At 37.8% G+C, this 21,558-nt stretch overlaps 1 protein-coding gene across 2 annotated transcripts in view; it reads left to right on the top strand.

Moving 5' to 3' along the window:
- DOCK4 (dedicator of cytokinesis 4) overlaps positions 1-21,558 on the top strand; it is a 276,189-nt gene that overhangs the window by 196,520 nt on the left and 58,111 nt on the right. Inside the window, exons 32-39 of one of the 2 annotated variants that reach the window (XM_075209020.1) lie at positions 1,154-1,239; positions 8,595-8,621; positions 9,577-9,672; positions 10,403-10,463; positions 17,990-18,083; positions 19,367-19,515; positions 20,328-20,414; positions 21,174-21,278. In XM_075209020.1, coding sequence (XP_075065121.1) covers positions 1,154-1,239; positions 8,595-8,621; positions 9,577-9,672; positions 10,403-10,463; positions 17,990-18,083; positions 19,367-19,515; positions 20,328-20,414; positions 21,174-21,278 — 705 coding nt within the window. The remainder of the gene's footprint in view (positions 1-1,153; positions 1,240-8,594; positions 8,622-9,576; positions 9,673-10,402; positions 10,464-17,989; positions 18,084-19,366; positions 19,516-20,327; positions 20,415-21,173; positions 21,279-21,558) is intronic. The other variant, XM_075209021.1, reaches the window with a different exon arrangement.

Genomic DNA, 21,558 nt, shown 5'->3' on the forward strand with positions numbered 1-21,558 from the left:
GTTACTATAGAGCCTCGTAGCCAATTGACCACATAGAGGGTATATTATTGCAGGGGAAAAAATTATGGAAAAAGTAGACAGCAAACTCTTATTTTTCATACTGTGGTTGTTTCCCAAATTTCCCTGAACTAAAGTTTTTACTGCTTTTTCTTTCTGCATAATTTAAATATTTCAATGTATGGATATTTATTGGCAATACATGGTTACAGACTTAACCTCATCTTATACTGCTCTACAGAACTTCACATCACTTACAGATTTTTTCTTTTCCCATGGGTGTAATTCCCACTTAAGGTATAAGATCTCATTGCTAAAGTAGAAACCCTGTCTCTCTGAAACCATCTATCCAAAAAAAAAACCACCTATATATTGGCTTACACAGTGTTTCTGTGTTTCTTTGTAACTGTAGCATAATGTTTCTATATATATGTGTGTATGTGTGTGTATATATGTGTATATATATGTATATATGTGTGTATATATATATATATATATATATATATATATATATATATGTGTGTATATGTGTGTGTGTGTATGTGTGTATATGTGTGTGTGTGTATGTGTGTATATATATGTGTGTGTGTGTGTGTATGTGTGTATGTGTGTGTGTGTGTGTGTGTGTGTGTGTGTGTATGTATATGTGTGTGTGTGTGTGTGTGTGTATGTATATATGTGTGTGTGTATATATATGTATGTATGTATATATATATATATATATATATATATATATATATATATATATATGTGTGTAATCAGGTGAGGTTACATGGTATAAATGTATTATAAGGATAAAAGGCAACAATAAGAAAGGGAATGTGTTGGAATGGGTTTTGCATTAAATTAAACCCTGCAGGAAAATTGAAGGCAATTTAGTGCTGGGCTGCATTTTTTTTACTTGAATCCATATATAGCTAGCTGCTTTAGCAGCAGTATCAGCTCATGCTACTCAGCCTGTAGTTTAAAGTCACATTGCTGTATGACAATTAGTCCTGAGAATGTTCTCGTGGAATGGTGGCAGCTTAACACGGATGACAATATGACCTGTGACAACTCTCTCCTGAATTCTGATTAGCAGAGCACACAGTGTGCACTAAGCCCTGGAGAAATTCTTTCACAATAAAACAAAGCACCTTTTATGTATCTCTTTGAGGTTGAAGCAAAGCTAATTGACAAATTGGATAGCCTCATGTCTGAAGGAAGAGGTGACGAAACATACCGGGAGCTCTTCAACAGTATGTAAGTAATATTACAAATATTATTTCCAAAGAATTTCATAGAAAATGTGCTGTTGGTACAATTACATCTAACAAATGTGTGACTCGCCTATGCTGATGCCACTACTGTGTTTAGCGCTTTATATATACCATCTGCTAAGTAGTCATGTATTATTAAAAGATAGATATGCTCATGTGTGGGTGGTATGTTGGCATGTATTGTTTTCTGAAGGTAAAAAAAAAAAAGGTAACGGGCAGATGCTTCCTTGAATATATTTCTGTGTTGGTTTAAATAGCCAAGAAAAAAATGCTGTTTGTCATCTCTCAGCCTTCTGTGTGAGTGTTAATAATGATTTGTTGTTTTTAGCAGTGTTGCACTGTGTAATCAGGACTGCATGTGTAATGTTTACTATCTGTACTTTAATCCAAGACCAAGATTGCGTTTTCATGTTTCAAAGGAATATTTTTGTAAACATATGGGTTAGAGAATTGTCGCAGCTATTACAGTGTGGGCATCTGTAAAGAGTGAGGATGTGAATGCTTGCTTCAGTGTGCCTGCTCTTGTTATGCTGTGATGCCCATCTCTAGTAACTGCCAGCAGCTTATAAAAAAAACATATTTAAAGGCTCTTCTCTTAAGTTATCTCATCTGTAATTAAAATATTAATTCTTCCCTCCAGAGATATTTTTCACAAGGTAAATTTTTGTGCCTGTAAACGAATCTTGCCTTTCTTTAGAAAAGCGAACATTGTTGATCTATCTGGTAACATATATTCTTATTTATGTATGGGGAAATGACACCAAAAGATGAGTGGTCACATTTGCTTTTTAAACTCCACATTTAAAGTGCAGCGTCTAATCGATTTCAGTCGAAATAATACATTTGTATGTGTAATGTGGACAGGATATCACACGAGCGTGTTAAACTCTTGAGTGTTTTTTTAGGACTGTGACAGCAGCATTTTGGATGCATGTCCAAAGCGCTTAAGAAATATGGTCTCCAATTGAAATACATTATATCTGAGAAGACCCTGTCACATAGAGCGGGTTAGGCACTGATTGTAAGCTACAAGGTATAAAAGTGCTGCAAAATTTCCAGCTGTATTAATAATGCTATACAATTTAGGAATGGGCACTTCTGAAGCTTGAAAAGCACTAGTATAGCAAGTGCTTGTGTGACACCACCTTTAAAAAATCGCCTGCATTTATGTCTTATAAATTCACTTTTGCTACAGTAAATTATTTTAATTTGTTATATAATGTAGTTGTGTATTTAGTTGTTATAATATAAAAGGCCTAGTACATCCTTTTGATGTATATTTAGGAAAAAAACTAAATGTTACATGGGCAGCTATTGGCAGCAGTAAATGTATTGCAGGTACCTCTGTGACAAATTAGTCTACAGTAGAAATAGACATGTTTTGTAATGATTTTGGAAAACTTAGTTGCTTTCTCAGGACTTAAAAAATTTGGGATGTTAAGCACACAACAAACACTGTTGACAATCTATGTCTTTAGTATTTACAAATCTGTAACAAGTGTCTGGAACAATATATCAAATATATATTATTCTATATTTGCACTATAGAAACATAGTCCATATATAAAGTTTGTTTATCAATTAGGTTATCTTTTCATAGCCATTATTCCCAACATGATAGAGTATCCTGGGTGTGGAGCTGTGATCTATAATTAACTGTCTGGTAGCTTGCGTTGTGTTCCATTGACATTACACAGCCCATAGGGGGCAGCAGAATGTGGACCGATGCTGATGAATAAAAATGAGTGCCACAATTATAGTGTTTCCTGGTGAAGTCCTCTAATGTTGCTCAACGTTACAACATTTTGATAATGGGCCTATGAATACTCCTGGAAAGCGAACACACAACTTATGGATAGAGTTGAGAATTGAGGAAGGAATATGCTCACCAGAAATAAAAAACTAGCACTCGAACCACTTAAAAAGGGAGGAGATGCAGATGCATTATATTCTAAACCAATTGTTTTCATTTGAAAGATCCATTGAATCTGGGTAAGGATTTTAGTGACAGGAGGGAAAGGATCACTCCAGTATTTTGCAATTCACGCTGTAGTCACTAAAGGAATGTGGATTATTACATACTTGTTATGTGAAAGTACTTGGAGCAGAAAGTGGTGGAGTAGCACTACTTCTAGAGCTGGCAAAAGGTTACTGTTTGCTTTATTTACAACTGTGTTGCATGTCTCTTAAAAGCACATATAGGGTAAGTCCGCCTTATGTGATCAATTATTTTAAGGGGTTACGGGCCTTATTTAGAAGTTAGGTGTAAATACTTATAGATTTGCAATATTACACCTTGGCAAAACCATGTTGCATTGCAGGAGAAGGGCAAAAATTAAAATGTGTGTACAGATTTAAAGTTGCAGGGGGCGTGTCCTGGCGAAACTCTAAATCGCAATGCAAAAATAAAACTGCGTGCAACATGAAACAGCAGGCAGTGTTTTCCCAGCAACCCAAAAAATTGAATTTGCCTCACAACATTGTTTGTCCAGGTGCAATGAGGCATACATGTGCAAATTAGACTTCTTTGTTGATTTGTATCAATTACCCCATTAGATTTTAAGCTTTCTAAGGAGGGTCCAAAATATGGCATGTCTTCCTTTTTATTTATTTTTTTTGCCCCCCCCCCCCCTTGTCAGCCATTCATTGCACAGGGGTGGTCTCATTTTTAGTCCTTTACTGCACAGAGATTCCAACCACTTGCCAACCTCCCCCAGCCACTTACCTGACATCTTCCCAGTGCCTCCATGCTTTCACCATGCATCACCTTCCTCCAAGCTCTCTAGAGGGTCTGACGTCTTTCAGGTCTATGAGCACTAACCAGTAATAGCCATGACTGACTGCAGAACTTTCAGACAACAGAAAAATATCTTGGATGTGTTGTCTGTGGCCACTGGGCAGTTTGTGGATCTTTTTTGATCCATGTTATGTAGAGGTTTTCTGGTCTTAAGGCGTATATAAATTTGTGCCTGGAACTCCCTCTAATCTGGCCCTGTTGGACACTTTTCTAAAAACAAAGGTTAGAATATACAGTTGGAAAAGAACTAGTTCTCTTTTTTCTTGGATTTCTTCTTAGTTATTTTTTTAGCTATTTTAACTAAATGGCCTATCAACTACATAGTAACCAATCAAGCATGACAAAGAAAGTTCTTTAAAGATGCTGCTGTATTTTATGATGTCACTGATATAAGGAAGTGGCCCCTCTTTTGTTCCAATCTACATACAAGCTGGAATCTTTAAAAAAAACAAACAAGGTTGGTGACTACAACAGACCTTCTTTGTTAACCTGGATCTAGAAGGCGAGCTATTTACTCCCTATTCCCTAGCAACTCTGCTTCACATACCCACACATCTCCTTCCCGTTCGTGTAGAAAATAATGTTCAATTCCGGGACACTTCTCACGCATGGCGCACAATTAAGAAAAAACTGGATAGGATCCCTTATAGCCCTATGTACAACACCTTATGGGGTAAACCCACTTTTGAACCTGGAATGTCTAATAGAATTTCCTGGAGAACTGTAAGAGGATCTCCTCTAGTAGAGATTTGTTTGATCCAGGGTGGTCTATGTACTCATTTCAACAACTCTCCCAGAAACATTCACTCGATAACAAACAATTCTAGATGTTTTTGCAGGTCCATCCATTTCTTCATAACCATGACACCTAATAAAACCTAAATGGCCTGCATCGAACAACTTAGAGAATTTGCTACATTTCCTCAGGACTAGCAAATTTAGAATCCAATTGTTGTATCAAGATCTCTTATGTTTTGATAACATTAGACTCTAGAAACGCACAAAACTGGATTCACGACATCCCCTCCTTAACTAACCTAGACACCCTGCTGAAATATCAAGACAAAACTGCAAGGTGATTAACCTCAGCGAAATTACAAGAGGTACATATCAAAGTCCTACACCGAACCTGTATCACAAGCACAGACAAAACACCTTGGATCAGAAGAAAAAGGTTCATGTCCGAAATGTAGACAAAGCCCGGCACCCTTTTAACATAACTTTTGGGAGTGTAGGAAAATATATAGCTTTTGGAATAAAATGTTGGCTTTCCTGAACTCTGGGTTGCTTCTTTTTTTGTAATTTTCATACCTGGAATGATAGTTTGCCCTCCTTTGATATAATTTTTACAATTGTATTGACAGTGGCAAAAAGGCATTTGTGCGCTACTAGACATTCTCTTCTCCCCATTCCTAAAAGATGTACAAATGGAATTGCTGGAAGTGCTTTTCTTTGATAGGCGTACAGCATTTCCAGATGTTGAGAAGGGGGTCCTTCAATTTTATTCTAATGGGGTTCCTACAATCCCAACAGGATGATATCCTCAAAGTGTTTTAATCCACTATGTGGTCCTTGTATTCAGCACCTTGGTTCAGACTATTGACTGTTCCTACTAGCTAATGTCTAATGCCATCACATACATAGTTTGACGTAATGTCCTGCCTTTTCTCCTCCATCTCCTCCCCCTTTGCCAACACAAAGCATAATATTAGTAATGTCGAGAGATGAATTGATTTTGGTTCTGATTGTGTAAGTTTTGTTTGATAACATATAGATGTTCATTCAGTGGAGCTATTTCTTACCCTCCACCACTCATATTGATGCATGATTATCTGATGCATATGTTCCCTGCTTATTATGCATATCGCTATTTGAGAACCATATGATGAACATCTACTGTGTCTTTTGTATTTAAAAATGCAAATAAAACATTTGAAAAACAAACAAAAACACCCAATAACTCTCCAACTATCTTGACACCGATGATCTTTTGGTCCCTTTTGTAGTTTGATTTTCACACAACTCAGTTGACAGAGGCTGCCTTCTGTAAGGTGGCTGATGACTTCCACTGTGCTAAATCCAATGGTCATTTTTGAATTGTTATCCTTGAATTTTCTGTAATTTCTAGCACTGTTGATCACTCAATACCTATTCAAGTTCTCTGGGCATTTGCAATAATTTGGCTTTACAAGTATCCCCCCAATCTATAGGATGTTTCAGTGAATAGTACTTGTTCTGCAAATGTAGCCCTTTCTATAGTGAGTTCTGTGCTATTCTCCCTATTTATACTTTCTCTTGCAAACTTCATTAGGTAATTTGGCTATAATTCTCACCATTATGCAGATAGCATCTAATATAGCTATATGTAGCAACAAGTACTCCAGAAAGATCCAGTTGAAGACTTCAACCTCTCCTTGACTTCCAACAGAATATGTATTTATTGCACTGGTTCTTAGCTCAGAAGGGCATAGAGCTATGTCCCCTACAATTGGTGGGTGGAAACCTTTATGCTTACCTTACAAGAATAAGACATGTCTGTTATTGAGGGTCTCAAGGAGATTGTCAGGGACCTGTTAATTTGACTTCCAGGCACAGAATTAGTAAAACACAGTGCTCAATGTGAGCACGCCCCCCCCCCCCCCATCCCCCATTGTGGAATTTGAAAGTGCAGTTGCTTTGGAAATTCAGGAACATTATTGTGAAGCCATGGCAACCTGTGCCACATAAGAATGCGTGATCACTTGTAATAATAATCCAATGCTAGCTAGCAAGTAATCTTACGATGCTTAGGTACAGGGGAGACCTGGATAAGATCCCACTGCACTCTTCATTTTTTTTTTTTTCTTTATAAATAACACAAAATCAAATAATGAACTGCTAAAAACAAAGAATAAAAAAACAAAACAACCACCCCATCCTTCAATTTAAAAATGTCACCCCCAGCACTGACACAGTTTGTATGTGTGTGCTCCTACAAAATGTGTGAGTGTCACACAATGTAAATGTTTCTCAAACTCATAAAACAGGAGCCAGCCACGCTGTCTATCACAGGTCCTGTCAGAGGCAGGTTGGGGCAGGGGGGCATCTGTGCCCTGGGATGGCCACCTGCATTTTTTTTTTCTTTGAAATGTTCCTAATAGGCTGCTGAGCCATTTGCCAGCCCTCCCCTGGGTCCTGTATTCCTTTACTCCGACCATAAAAATGGTGTGTCTAAGTGAAGTCACAGCAAACTTTGTTTCTTGCCTATATCTTTGTCAGACCTTGTACAAAAGGGCCTGTAACATGAAAAATGTATTTATAAAGCAAAGCTACTATAAGAAGGCATTAGAATTCCCACTCAAAATGTAAAAATTTGTCACAGTTGACTGTAAACTGAAATTGAGTCATGCATTAAGATATAATATACTCCAAGTCTGGAAGAGGTTAAATAACTGGCCCAGTGATGTAAAGATTAGAGTGGATCTTTGTGGTATAATACCATTGGCAACATTTTGCCTAGATTTACATATATGTCTATTTTCATATAAACCTTGCAAATTTTTCCTTCCCGGAAAATTTCCAAATTATGCAACATCCTCTTCAAAGCATCAGCTAAAGCTCTCATGCATGCCCTCACTCTATACTGGGCTTCCACAACCTTTTGCTAACTGGCCTACTAACCTTTCCCCATGGGGCTTTCTGCCATAGAGGAATAAAAACAGGAGAGGGACATTTCTTTCTTCCCCTCTCTTCTCCCTATCCCTCTCATTCTGTCAGTCACTGCCCTTTGCTCCAGCAGTAAGCGGGCCATGATGGAGATGGCGAGGAGAAGCATGCTGGGGCCCTGAGGTGAGGGGAAAAACTAAAATTTTTGTTTGATGCTTGCTGCTCTGAATTAATTCTGCAGAAAATGCTAGTGTGCAGTACGACACTGTGGTACATGGACCGTTCAGTAGACCATGTATTTATCAAGCTGCTGACACAAAACATCAAGTTCAGCAATCTGGGCCATGTTGTTCTATGTAGTTCAGCTATCTGCACCATGTTGTTCTGTGTAGAACATCTAGAACCAATACTCATGAGTGTATTAAGTAAATAGCAGGGAATTAGATTGCGCTGTACAGATGGCAGTGTTATTGTTCTAACTATGGCTGTCATTAAACAGTATTTATAGAATAATACTAACCTTTGTGTTTGATATTTTAGTATTTATAGAATATTTAGCCCATCTGAGAACCAGGTGACACAGAAACAGATTCTGTAATACATAAAATATTAATGGGTATAATATGGGGCAAAATACAGGTAACAAATGATTCTTTGTAAATATAGATAATAAATGAAAGGTCATTTTGGATTGTCTGTCTGGTTTTATTTATGGAATTTTGAAAATGTATTCCACTTCAATAAACACATGTAATAGTTTTTCCTGATCTGTTATTAAGTTATAGTTACTTTTTTTTTTAAAACAAACATGTTTCTTATAATTAACACATAACTGCTTTAATATTCATTTTGTGGATAATCTGAACATTATTTTTTATCAATGCTTCCTGGATTAGAATTCCTCTGTTTGGCCCTTATCCTAGGTAAGATATTTTTACAGGTGATCAGACGTAGATACAGATTCATGGGAAAATGCAACAGGTTAGGTATGACAACAAAATGTTATTAAACAAGAAAAACAAAAACAAACTAAAACTTGACACAGAGTCCAGTATATTTGTGGATATTGTAATATGTTTGAATGGAAAACTGGATGATGGCAATTAACCTCTCTGAATAATGCCTTGTACCATAGACATACAGAGCATATCCTGAATGTTGGCAACCACAAACTTTCCCCAAAGCTAGCTTAATAATTTTCATTTTGCCATTTTACGCCTTATTTAGAGTTGCATGTACATGCATTTCCATGACCTAAAGATGATGGTTGGTGCAAAATTGATGCATTGTGAATGCACACTAGGAGTGCTTCCCTATTTAGATTGGATGTATCTTGCACTTGCGGAACCTTGCACTTGTAGAAGTGGATAAAGAGCATTAACGTGCAAGTTAAGTATGTCCCTTTTGAGATGTGCCTTATCTTTAATTACATGGATCATAGAAAGCCTTGGAAACCTGGGTCCAAGTTTAGGAATTGATAATGATTTTTGCTCTAGATGCATATCTTTGTTAGATTTAAGACTGCATGTATCTTAAGATGCATGAAACTCAAAATACAGACGTGTGCAAGCGCATTTTTTTTTTTTATACTGAAATTGAAACTCTTTATGTTCAATTTATATTCTTGCCACCAGGGGGCACTTAAACCGGAATTGTACAATCACAGTTTAGACAGGTGAAATAAAAATAAAATATCTCTTGATGCAAATCTTGTCAATCTACTATTCTAATTGTGTTTGTGTAAATAAATAGGCAATGTGGCATGTAATATTTGCTATCAACTCAATCTCTACTTTTGTCTGTCGTTTTGATTTAAAAAAAAAAATATATATAATATATAAATCTTCTCTAAATACTGACAAAATGTTTATTTTTCAGCCTGTTAAAAAAAATTGAACGTGAAACATGGAGAGAAAGCGGTGTATCACTAATTGCCACTGTAACAAGACTGATGGAAAGGTTGCTGGACTACAGGTGAGGGAGTGATTGACCAATGATGAATAAGTGATATTTTTACATCCCAAGGTGCCATTGAAATGCAGAAATAACAAACAAAATCACAATGTTGGAGTATTGCAAAATTCAAGCTGACATTGTTATTTCCCATAAGCCTTTCTTATGGGAGCTTGTGACCTTGTGTGGGAAGTACTCGAGCTGTATATAATTGTCACTTATACTGCAGAGTAGAATGGATTTATTTCATCAACAGTGGTACTAATGACAGAAATTTCAACAGATAAAGCCTGCGTCCACATTTTACAATATTGTTGCATGATGCTATGTTATTTTTTTGAATATAAAATATTTTTTCTTAATTTATTGTCGTCCAGTTAGAGAACATACTTTAAGTAGTGATTTATAGTGTTATAGTCCTACACATGCCCAAAACTAATTGAACGCATAAGCATTTTTTGCAATTTGCTGGAGGGAGCAAGGACTTTTAGAGCATGCAGGTGATGCTGTGTTCTTTGCTATTTTAAGAAAGCACTTACTGGTGGCAAAATGACTCCATAAATATCTTTAATATATTTCCACAGGGTAGTCAGAAGGTACTAGTCCAGTAGTATACATGCCTGTTTATGTCCACATAATGTTGATAAGTAAATGTTCAGAAATCTTCTGGTCTTTATGTCATATATAAGAAGAATGTTTATCTGTTTTCATTCATTATAAAGACTATTAACCATTTGCTCTCTCATTTCAGAGACTGTATGAAGATGGGGGAAGTGGATGGGAAAAAGATTGGGTGCACCGTTAGTCTACTGGTATGATACATATTTTTAGTTTGTGACATGTATCTGACAATGATTTCTAAATAGAGATATATCTCATTCTATTCTTCACATGCTATTTCATTCGCCTTTAAAACTTACAAGGTAGCTGCAATGCAAATCTGTTCAGTGAAATGAGGGTTTCTTTCAGGTAAGGTAATAGCTCAAGCTCATCTAGATTGTCCTTCTAACCCAGGTAATTACTTGCGAGCAGGATATTCAAAGGCTGAAGAGCCTTAATATGCAAACAATATGATGTTACAATCCAGACTCTGCAAAAAGGTTAAGATGTGAACTTGTCTAAAATAATGAGATGCAATTGCAGCAGCCACCGTGGCAGCAGCTAGACTTGACATCTGAGCCAGGCTTGTTATATTTAGTAATCAGGCAGCATTTACCATGAGTCCTGTGGGGCTTTGTTTATAGGTACAGCTCAGACTATTATTATTAAATAAAATCCTTCAAATCATCACAATATAGTGATCCATATTAAATAAATACTTGCACCCATACACTGCTTTTCTGCATTGAACAATGTTTGTTTATTTTTTTTATTTACTCTACAATGAATTTCTGTTTAAATGTACCTGACTATTTAATAAATTGTTTATGGTCTAAAGCAGTGGTTCTTAACCTTGTTGGAGGTACTGAACCCCGCAAGTTTCATACGTGCATTCACCGAACCCTTCATAGTTGAAAAAAATAAAATGTTGGGGTTTTTTTTAAATTCAAAACATAGAGATATATATTTTATTAGTGCACAAAATGAACCATGCATCAGTTGCACATAAAATCACCTTGTTCAAAGAACAAAACCAACAAAACATGAATGTCACACAAAAACATAACTCAATAAACATTTACTGCAAATCAATGTGACTTTTGCTGTTGCCTTTTAGAGACAAGTTCAGAAATGCATGGCTTCACCTTGGCACGAGACACTCCCATATCATTTTCGCAACAAAGTCTGTTTCTTTTCTTCGTTTTAATGTCTACCATCATCGAAAAGGATTGCTCGCAAAGATACGTTGTAACAAACAGTATCTCAAGGGCTTTCTTAGCAATAAGAGGGTACAGTAAGATTTGATGACACCAAAACATTAAGAGCGTTGTTGTTTTGAAGAGTTGCTGTTGAACCTGGCTCTGCTGAAGTTCAATAATTTCATCGCGGTACTCATCATTAACATCTTTTGTTGCAACACAAACCGTGAACGGTTGTCTCACCCATGCTGGATATGAGTCTCTGGTGGGGAAGTATCCGTTGAGAGACTTTGCGAGCTCATCTAAGTGCATGGCAATTGCTTGCTTCATTTCCCCGGGTACAGAAATGTCTCAGATTCCAATCTCATCTTCGATCTTACTTACACAGTCGTCCAGCAGGGGAAAGTTTGCAAAGTTATCATTCTCTGTTTGCTGTTTCCATAAAGGCAGGGGCGGGCTGGCCCGGGGGGGCATGTACCCACCGGGCTGGTCAGAAAAAGTGTGTTTTGGGCCGGTCTCTCCTGCTCGGTGGCTGGTCTCTCCATGGGACCAGCCACCGAGCAGAAGAGGCCGACCCCCCTCCCACTCAGTGATAGGCCAAACATTCGGCCTATAACTGAGAATTCTTCTGTCACATGGGACATGCACCATGTGATTGATGCCGTCCCATGTCGGAAGAGTGAGAAGTGCAGAGCGCGCGGCGCGGATGGAGAAAGGCAAGTGCGGTGGGGGTTATATTAATAGTGTGTGTCAATATACTGTGTGTGTGTGTGTGTGAGGGGCATATATACTGTGTGTGTGTGTGTGTGTGTGAGGGGTATATATACACTGTGTGTGTGTGTGAGGGGCATATATACACTGTGTGTGTGTGTGAGAGAGGGGCATATATACACTGTGTGTGTGTGTGAGAGGGGCATATATACACTGTGTGTGTGAGGGGCATATATACACTGTGTGTGTGAGGGGCATATATACACTGTGTGTGTGTGAGGGGCATATATACACTGTGTGTGTGTGAGGGGCATATGTACACTGTGTGTGTGTGGGGCATATATACACTCTGTGTGTGTGTGGGGCATATATACACTCTGTGTGTGTGTGGCATATATACACTCTGTGTGTGTGTGGGGCATATATACACTCTGTGTGTGTGTGTGGCATATATACACTCTGTGTGTGTGTGGGGCATATATACACTCTGTGTGTGTGTGTGGGGCATATATACACTGTGTGTGTGTGAGGGGCATATATACACTGTGTGTGTGTGAGGGGCATATATACACTGTGTGTGGGGCATATATACACTGTGTGTGTGTGTGTGGGGCATATATACACTGTGTGTGTGTGTGGCATATATACACTGTGTGTGTGTGTGAGGGGCATATATACACTGTGTGTGTGGCATATATACACTGTGTGTGTGTGTGGGGCATATATACACTGTGTGTGTTGGTGTGTGTGTGAGGGGCATATATACACTGTGTGTGGCATATATACACTGTGTGTGTGTGTGTGTGGGGCATATATACAATGTGTGTGTGTGTGTGTGTGAGGCATATATACACTGTGTGTGTGGCATATATACACTGTGTGTGTGTGTGGGGCATATATACACTCTGTGTGTGTGTGTGTGTGTGTGTGTGTGTGGCATATATACACTGTGTGTGTGGCATATATACACTGTGTGTGTGTGTGGGGCATATATACACTGTGTGTGTGTGTGTGGCATATATACACTGTGTGTGTGTGGGGGACATATATACACTGTGTGTGTGGGGGGGGCATATATACACTGTGTGTGTGTGAGGGGCATATATACACTGTGTGTGTGTGGGGGGCATATATACACTGTGTGTGTGTGAGGGGCATATATACACTGTGTGTGTGTGTGGGGCATATATACACTGTGTGTGTGTGGGGCATATATACACTGTGTGTGTGTGGGGCATATATACACTGTGTGTGTGTGTGAGGGGCATATATACACTGTGTGTGTGTGTGTGTGGGGCATATATACACTGTTTGTGTGTGTGTGTGGGGCATATATACACTGTTTGTGTGTGTGTGTGAGGGGCATATATACACTGTGTGTGTGGCATATATACACTGTGTGTGTGTGAGGGGCATATATACACTGTGTGTGTGGCATATATACACTGTGTGTGTGTGTGGGGCATATATACACTGTGTGTGTGTGTGAGTGTGAGGGGCATATATACACTGTGTGTGTGGCATATATACCCTGAATTTGGGTGACTATTTCGCTTAGGACAGTTGGGAGGTATGTCCCGCTTCACCGTGTACTGCTCGTGAAGGCAGAACTGTGTTCACCTAACAGTAGTGCACACAGTATTGCCTGTGTATTTGTCTAAAATGATAGCTATGTTACATCATAGGGGATTGCCCTGTCTAAAGTGCCCAGGCCCCCCAGAGCCTTAATCCAGCTCCGGGCACAAATATAAATATATATATATATATATATATATATATTAAAACAATGTGAAAAGACAACGGCGCTCAGTGCAAACACCAATGATCACGTGTTTAGAACCTGTGCTCAAAATATTAAAGTCACATACATTAGGCTGCTTCCCCTTGAAACATCAGCTTGCAGATGTAAAATCTAGATATACAAAAGAAAAAAGAAGCGCCAAAACATAGTGTGATATTGCCAAATCGGAGCAGTGATCAGAATAATTATCAAATTAGCCTCGTACCAGATATATAGTGTAATTTCGCTTATCTGAGAAAATATCCCTCTGCGAACTCCAGATCCTTCTTGTGCAGATTAGGGTACTCCAAACTAAAACTCAGATAGAAAGTAACAAACAATAGTGTAGTGCGTTTTTAGCAAAAGTAAAACATCATTTAATTCATAAAATTGTATCCATAAACAGCAAATCAATGCCCGTACATTGAATAAAATCAAATCAAGCTTATCTGTGCACTGTGATCGTCCACTGTCCAGCAAAGATCTCACCATCCGATAGTGATCCTGGCTCCTTTACACCAATATGCAGACAGGAGATAGTAAAACAGGTGACAATGCGTCCTCAGCCGACAGATCAAATCAAGTGCACCTCAAAAGAATCTGACGCGTTTCGTCTGCTAGACTTTATCCTTTTGATAAAGGTATCAGGGATCTTTTGAGGTGCACTTGACTTGATCTGTCGGCTGAGGACGCATTGTCACCTGTTTTACTATCTCCTGTCTGTATATTGGTGTAAAGGAGCCAGGATCACTATCGGATGGTGAGATCTTTACTGGACAGTGGACGATCACAGTGCACAGATAAGCTTGATTTGATTTTATTCAATGTACGGGCATTTATTTGCTGTTTATGGATACAATTTTATGAATTAAATGATGTTTTACTTTTGCTAAAAACGCACTACACTATTGTTTGTTACTTTCTATCTGAGTTTTAGTTTGGAGTACCCTAATCTGCACAAGAAGGATCTGGAGTTCGCAGAGGGATATTTTCTCAGATAAGCGAAATTACACTATATATCTGGTACGAGGCTAATTTGATAATTATTCTGATCACTGCTCCGATTTGGCAATATCACACTATGTTTTGGCGCTTCTTTTTTCTTTTGTGTATGTATATATATATATATATATATATATATATATATATATATATATATATAATATGGATTAAGCAACACTAAAATAGCTTCTTTTTATATAAATAAATATATATTGTACCAAAAACCACCCTTTAAGGATGTGCCGCTAATTATGGGCCAGTGCTGTGTGCTTGCTCCCCGGGCTAAAGTCTGCCAGCCAGCCCTCCCCCGCATAAAGGTCGCTTTTTTTTGAAAAGCCTTCAGGTTTTCTTCCGCTTCGATGATGTTGACTCCACCCCCCTGCATCTGTTGATTGAGAGCATCGAAGATATCGGCCATGTATGCCAAAATGAGAATGAGCTCAGAATTTTCGAAGCAATCCGCATGACAATGTTGGTGCTGTCGCAAAAACAGGGCTAATTCCACACGCATGGCAAAAATACGATTCAGCACCTTTCCCCGGGATAACCAACGAATGTTAGAATGGTACAGAAGTACCTCGAATTCAGAGCCCATTTCATTACACAGCTCTTTGAAGATGTGGTGCTTCAGAGCACTATTTCGCATTTAGTTAATATATCCCACTACAATTTTTAATACTTCTGCCAGTTTTGGAGGCAAGGTTTCTGTTTCCAACGCATGCCTGTGCAGAACACAGTACGTAACAATGATGTGTGGTGCAGCGACTTTCACCAGCGCACCAAAATCAGAGTTTCGTTCCGGAATGGCTGGAGCTCCGTCCGAACAAATTGCAGAAGCCATATCCCACGATAGATCGTAGTCTCTGAAGATGTCATCCACAAGTTTCTTCACGTCGGCTGCCTTAGTTGTTGCAAGAGGCTTGCAAAATAAAAAAATCTTCCTTTTTCATCTCGTCTTTCACATAGCGCACAAATACAACAAGCTGGCTTAGATTGGAAACATCGGTGGTCTCGTAGAGTTGGAGGCTGAATTTTGATGGGCTTGAAATCAGATCTGCAACTACAGCCAAGATGTCATTGCTCATGTCATCTATTCTGTTGCTGATGGTGTTATTTGAAAGAGGAATATGGGACAACTTATTTTCAGCATTTTCAAGATCGGTTTGTCGATGGGTACAAAGCCGAAAAAAGACATGGTGGCCCTAATCTGCCTCTCTTCACCTTGAATTCAGCAAGCGTAGTGTTCTTGTATTTCCCATCTCCATGCAGCTTTAGGAAGTGTTCCCTTAGTTTTGCCAGTGCTAGACTAGAAGAGCTCAACTTGGCATTGCCAATCATACATTGAGGACGCTGACTTCCATCACATTCTGTTATACACGTGAATCCATATGGTACATATTCGTCCGACCACTTTATTATTTTGCTCAACATAGTACGATGGAATTGGAGTATTAAAAAGGAAATCACAAATGACGTACAATCACGACAGTCACAAGTCGACTACTGACATCGCTTGGCAACGCCTCCTTGCAATGATGCGGCTGCCCACCTCAGCGCTACATATTGCTTGGCTCGTGCCTCTTTACTGCCCCCTTCCTTGCCTGCTGTTACCAGATAGGGAATGTGACATTTCTAACACAGAGGTGTGTAATAAGGACGTGCAAATTAGACATTTTCATTGTCGGGTTTTTGCAGCCATATTGATTGTGTACACATAAGAGTTGTGAATGTGTGGCGATTGACGTTTTTACTATTACCTGTGGTGCCCATTTTAGTTAGTAGGCCTGAACCATCATAAATACTAGACAACTATCTCGGAAAGAGAAACTAGCAATTTGCTGAAAAGGAGTTATATCAGACCCATAGCACAGGAGCTGAACATTACAAATTCAACTATTTGGATCTTGACAAAGTAAGAAACCTTTGGGGTACTTGGCAATCTGCAATGGCCAGATTGAAAGATCAAAATATCTGCAGTAGATGATAGAAAATGACAGAGGGAAAATAACTGCTGAAACAATTTCCACTGTACAAGCGTTAAGATATAATAATCTAATGTTGATGCAACACTTTGGAACACTACACTGCAAGAATTACCTCTCGCAAGCACCAGATTACAATTTGCTCCAAAAAAAATACAGTTCTTGAACAAAGTGTTTTGAACAGATGAGACAAAGATAAAACTCTACCAAAATAATGGTCAACTGAGAGTGAAACATAGTGGAGGAAATGTCATTAATGGTATTAATGGATATTCATTAATGTATAAACTAAAGAATGGAAGCGCAGAAAAACTTCTCCCTAGTAAATATATACCACCAAGCATTAATATACTAAAATATATAGTTATAGCACTCAGAAAGATCCCTGTAGGATCTAATTCTTTGGTAGTTTTATCAAATCTTCTAAAAATGAAAGGTGGAGGTGTTGCCTATAGCAACCACTCAGATTCTAGCTATCATGTTCTAGAATGTACTATATAAACATAGCTAGAATCTGATTAGTTGCTATGAGCAAGACTTCCACTTTTCCTTTTTGGAAGGATTTATTAATATACCCCTATTCTCCATTTTTTAAAAGAGATTATATATAATGTATACCAATGTCTGCTTTTATATGAGATTTGGAAAAATTAACCCTAAAGGTGAAATGGAAATATTCAGGCACAATTGTTGTCTATACAAAAGATTTGCTTCAAGCAAACCCATGTGTTTGGCATTCTCCATGTTCTATGTATCTTTGGGCAATGTAGAACACATGTTAAGGTTTTAAAGCAGTCATGTATATTGTAGTTTGCATAAAATTTTAAAAATGTTCAGGATGTAACACAAACCTTAAAAAACATTTGAGAATGTGATAGAGCAACATTCATGTACATTGATACTTTTATTTTGCAAATATCATTTCATTAACTGAAAATACGTGTTAAAAGTAATTAAATGTTTCATTGATAGCATTCATTTTCATCTCTTAAAAGTGTAAGAAATAATAAAATATATTGACAAATATATTTAGACTATACCTAATTCAAACTCTTTCCCCTCAGAATTTTTATAAAACAGAATTGAACAAAGAAGAAATGTATATAAGATATATTCACAAACTATATGATCTACACATGAAAGCACAAAATTTCACAGGTAATCAAGAATTTTATATCTTTGTATTATGTAACAACATATCTATATTGGTTAAATATTCCGTGCAAGAATGGTGTAACACAGGGGTTGGCAACATTTTTATATTAGTTTGCTGGCTAAAATCTAGTCAAGCCCAGGTGTGGTGTGCCAGTTGTGTATATGTGTATATATTGTCATTTTTTCCTATTTTACAATACTAATATCAAGATAATATTAATAGTAATGGGACCAACAAATAGACATTCAAATTCTGCCACATAGTAGTACCCTCAATTCATATTATGCTACAGTAGTTCCCCTAAATGATATTAATTTGTATTATGTCACACAGTAGTATCCCCAGTTCATATTATGCCACAGAACAGTGCACCCTGTTCATATTATACCACAGAGTAGTGCTCTCTGTTCATATTATGCCACTTATTAGTGCTCTGTTCATATTATGCCACTTATTAGTGCTCTGTTCATATTATGCCACTTAGTAGTACCTTCAATTCATATTAAATTCATATTATGCCACAGAGTAGTACCCACAATTCACATTATGCCCCATAGTAATACCCTCAATTCTTATTCTACCACACAAGTGCCCCCAATCAATTCGTATTATGCCACATAATAGAGCCCCAGTTAATATTACAAGAAAAATAGTTATACCCACAATTCATAACATATCACATAGTAGGGCCTGTAGTCAGCAGTCACATCTGGAAGGTGCCTCAGTAAAGAAACTGAAGATGGCTGAAACAGAGCTGCTGCGCATGCGGAGCAGCTCCATGTCAGTCATATTCGGCTTATTTAGTGAGGCTGCTGAGGGAGCTCCAGCTGTGCTAGACAGAAGTGTTCTGTGTGCCACGTCTGGCACATGTGCCGGCGGTTGCCGACCCCTGGTGTTACGTGGGCTTTCCAGAGGTTAATTGAATTGGTTATCTATTGTATATAAAACCTTATTTTCCTTTTTGGGTTTACAGTAGCTTTTTATTGATTTATTTTGTTAATTATCAGGAGTGGCACATATCTACATTGTTGTTTATAAGTTGTGTATTGTTTATTGTGCAATGTTGTTTTTAAGTATGCAGATGCTGCAAGCATAAATGTTATACTTTTGTACATAGGAAAGCATTTACTGGTAAGATTAGGCAATCTGTAAAACAAAAAAGGGGTAAAAGTAATGTTTTAGTGGTACATATATCATCTTACAATGGACATGAAAATGGTGAGAGGTTTCTATATAAGCACTGCTATTGGGACAGTGCTTCATTGTATCCTTGTATCCTTTGCAGAGGCTGCTTACACCCTTCTGTTATATGATGAGCTACTGGAATGGTCTGATCGTCCACTTAGAGAATTTCTCAGCTACCCAATGCAAACAGAGTGGCAGCGAAAAGAGTACCTTCATATGACCATTATCCAGAATTTTGACCGAGGGAAAGTAAGTAAGCTGCCTACCTTAGATTTTTGCCTTTTGTTTTATTATAATTAATTTAAACTTTTAATTTTTAAATCATGATCTAAATGTAACAAACAATTCTATGGATGGCCTGCAGTCAGCAAACAATGCCTCTATCTGCCCGCTCCTCCATTCCAAAGCCTTATTCCTACAAATGCAAAGCAATACAGTATACGCTGTGTATCTGCTTTACTGCAGGTTCATAAATGACCTTTTCCATGTCTGTTTTTATAATGCTATACATTGAATTCCATATATGTAAGCACCTATCAAAATTCCATCGCCCCTGAAGCATCACCATTTTATTTAACTATAATGTTTATGCCAAGGATAGATCTTTTGGTGTATGAACAAACTGATAATGGGCAGCACGGTGGCGTAGTGTTAGCACTTCTGCCTTACAGCACTGGGGTCATGAGTTCAATTCCCGACCATGGCCTTATCTGTGTGGAGTTTGTATGTTCTCCCTGTGTTTGCATGGGTTTCCTCCCACACTCCAAAAACATACTAGTCGGTTAATTGGCTGCTATCAAAATTGACCCTAGTCTCTACCTGTCTGTCTGTATGAGTCTGTGTGTGAGTTTGTGTCTATATTAGGAAATTTAGACTGTAAGCTCCAATGGGGCAGGGACAGATGTGAATGAGTTCTCTGTACAGCGCTGCGGAATCAGTGGCGCTATATAAATAAATGGTGATGATGATGATGAATAGTTTTCTCTCTCTTTTTTTTTTCTTTTTATTATTACTCTCAAACGCATGTCATTGACAGAACTTTTTTTTCATCTTATCCACAGTGTTGGGAAAATGGAATAATACTATGTAGAAAACTCGCTGAGCAGTATGAAAACTACTACGACTACAGAAATCTCAGCAAAATGAGGGTAACTGAAAAACGGGGTTCAATATTACTGAGATGTTTGACTATGTAGTGTCTGGACTAGCACACAGATCATTAATTCCTGGAATCTGGCCTTTGAGGTTGGATGTTATAAAGACAAGATATATGTGGAAAGGAACATTATATTGCACAGCACTATTCCATCTAATTATAATTCACTAATACTCTCTAAAAGTGTTCGGACAAGGATGAAAAATAGGAAGAACAAACCTATCATGAAGCTTTTCCAAGATCTGGCTACTGGCAGCTTTCTTATTAAAATATAAATGAGATTAATTTCCTGTAAGGTCTAGAGATACCTGGAATTTTTTCTTATTACATAACATATGGTTGGCTACTGAAAATATGGCGGTTGTGGACAAGTGATATCAGATGAAGCCTACACTGGTAAACAGCAACAGCCAATCTTTATATCCAGTGGGGAAGGCTTTCTCAGAAATATAGATAGTTAGCTTGGTAGTAAAACACATGCATCATTGCAATATCAAAAACACATTTACACTGTGGACAAGAGCGTTTTATTCTCTATTCATTACAACCTACTTATAGTTTATGAAGTATGTGTGCCAAAGAGATTCTTAGCAAATGGCAAGGTGCACTAGAGATTACCTTTTAGTACATACCGTTATATACCAATAACAACAAATGCAATGTTGAAAGTAGAGATTACTTTTGACCTGAAGAGTTGATCTGTGCAGTGTTTTCTTGCGTGACCGCCCTAAACAAATCCTTATTTCAACAGATGATGGAAGCTTCCTTGTACGATAAAATAATGGACCAACAGCGCTTGGAGCCAGAGTTTTTTCGTGTTGGATTTTATGGGAAGAAGTTCCCATTTTTCTTGAGAGTAAGTAACACAAGTACATTTTTTTTTATATAAATGTGTCCAGAGGAATACTCTTACTCTTTAATGTACACGTATATCAATGTTGACTCTATTATTTCTATGTTTATTGAAATGCTTTGCTATAGATTGTTCCAGAACATAACTATAATATATAATGACTAGTCTGACAGAAATGTTATAAATATTAATTATTCCTATGCCTCTGTCTGCATATATTGCCACTTCTCACAATGTTTGTGTCAGTTTCTCTAAACCCAATTGCATTGATTGTCAACTATGA

This window comes from Mixophyes fleayi, chromosome 4, assembly GCF_038048845.1.
Source record: "Mixophyes fleayi isolate aMixFle1 chromosome 4, aMixFle1.hap1, whole genome shotgun sequence".
Lineage (NCBI taxonomy): Eukaryota > Metazoa > Chordata > Amphibia > Anura > Limnodynastidae > Mixophyes > Mixophyes fleayi.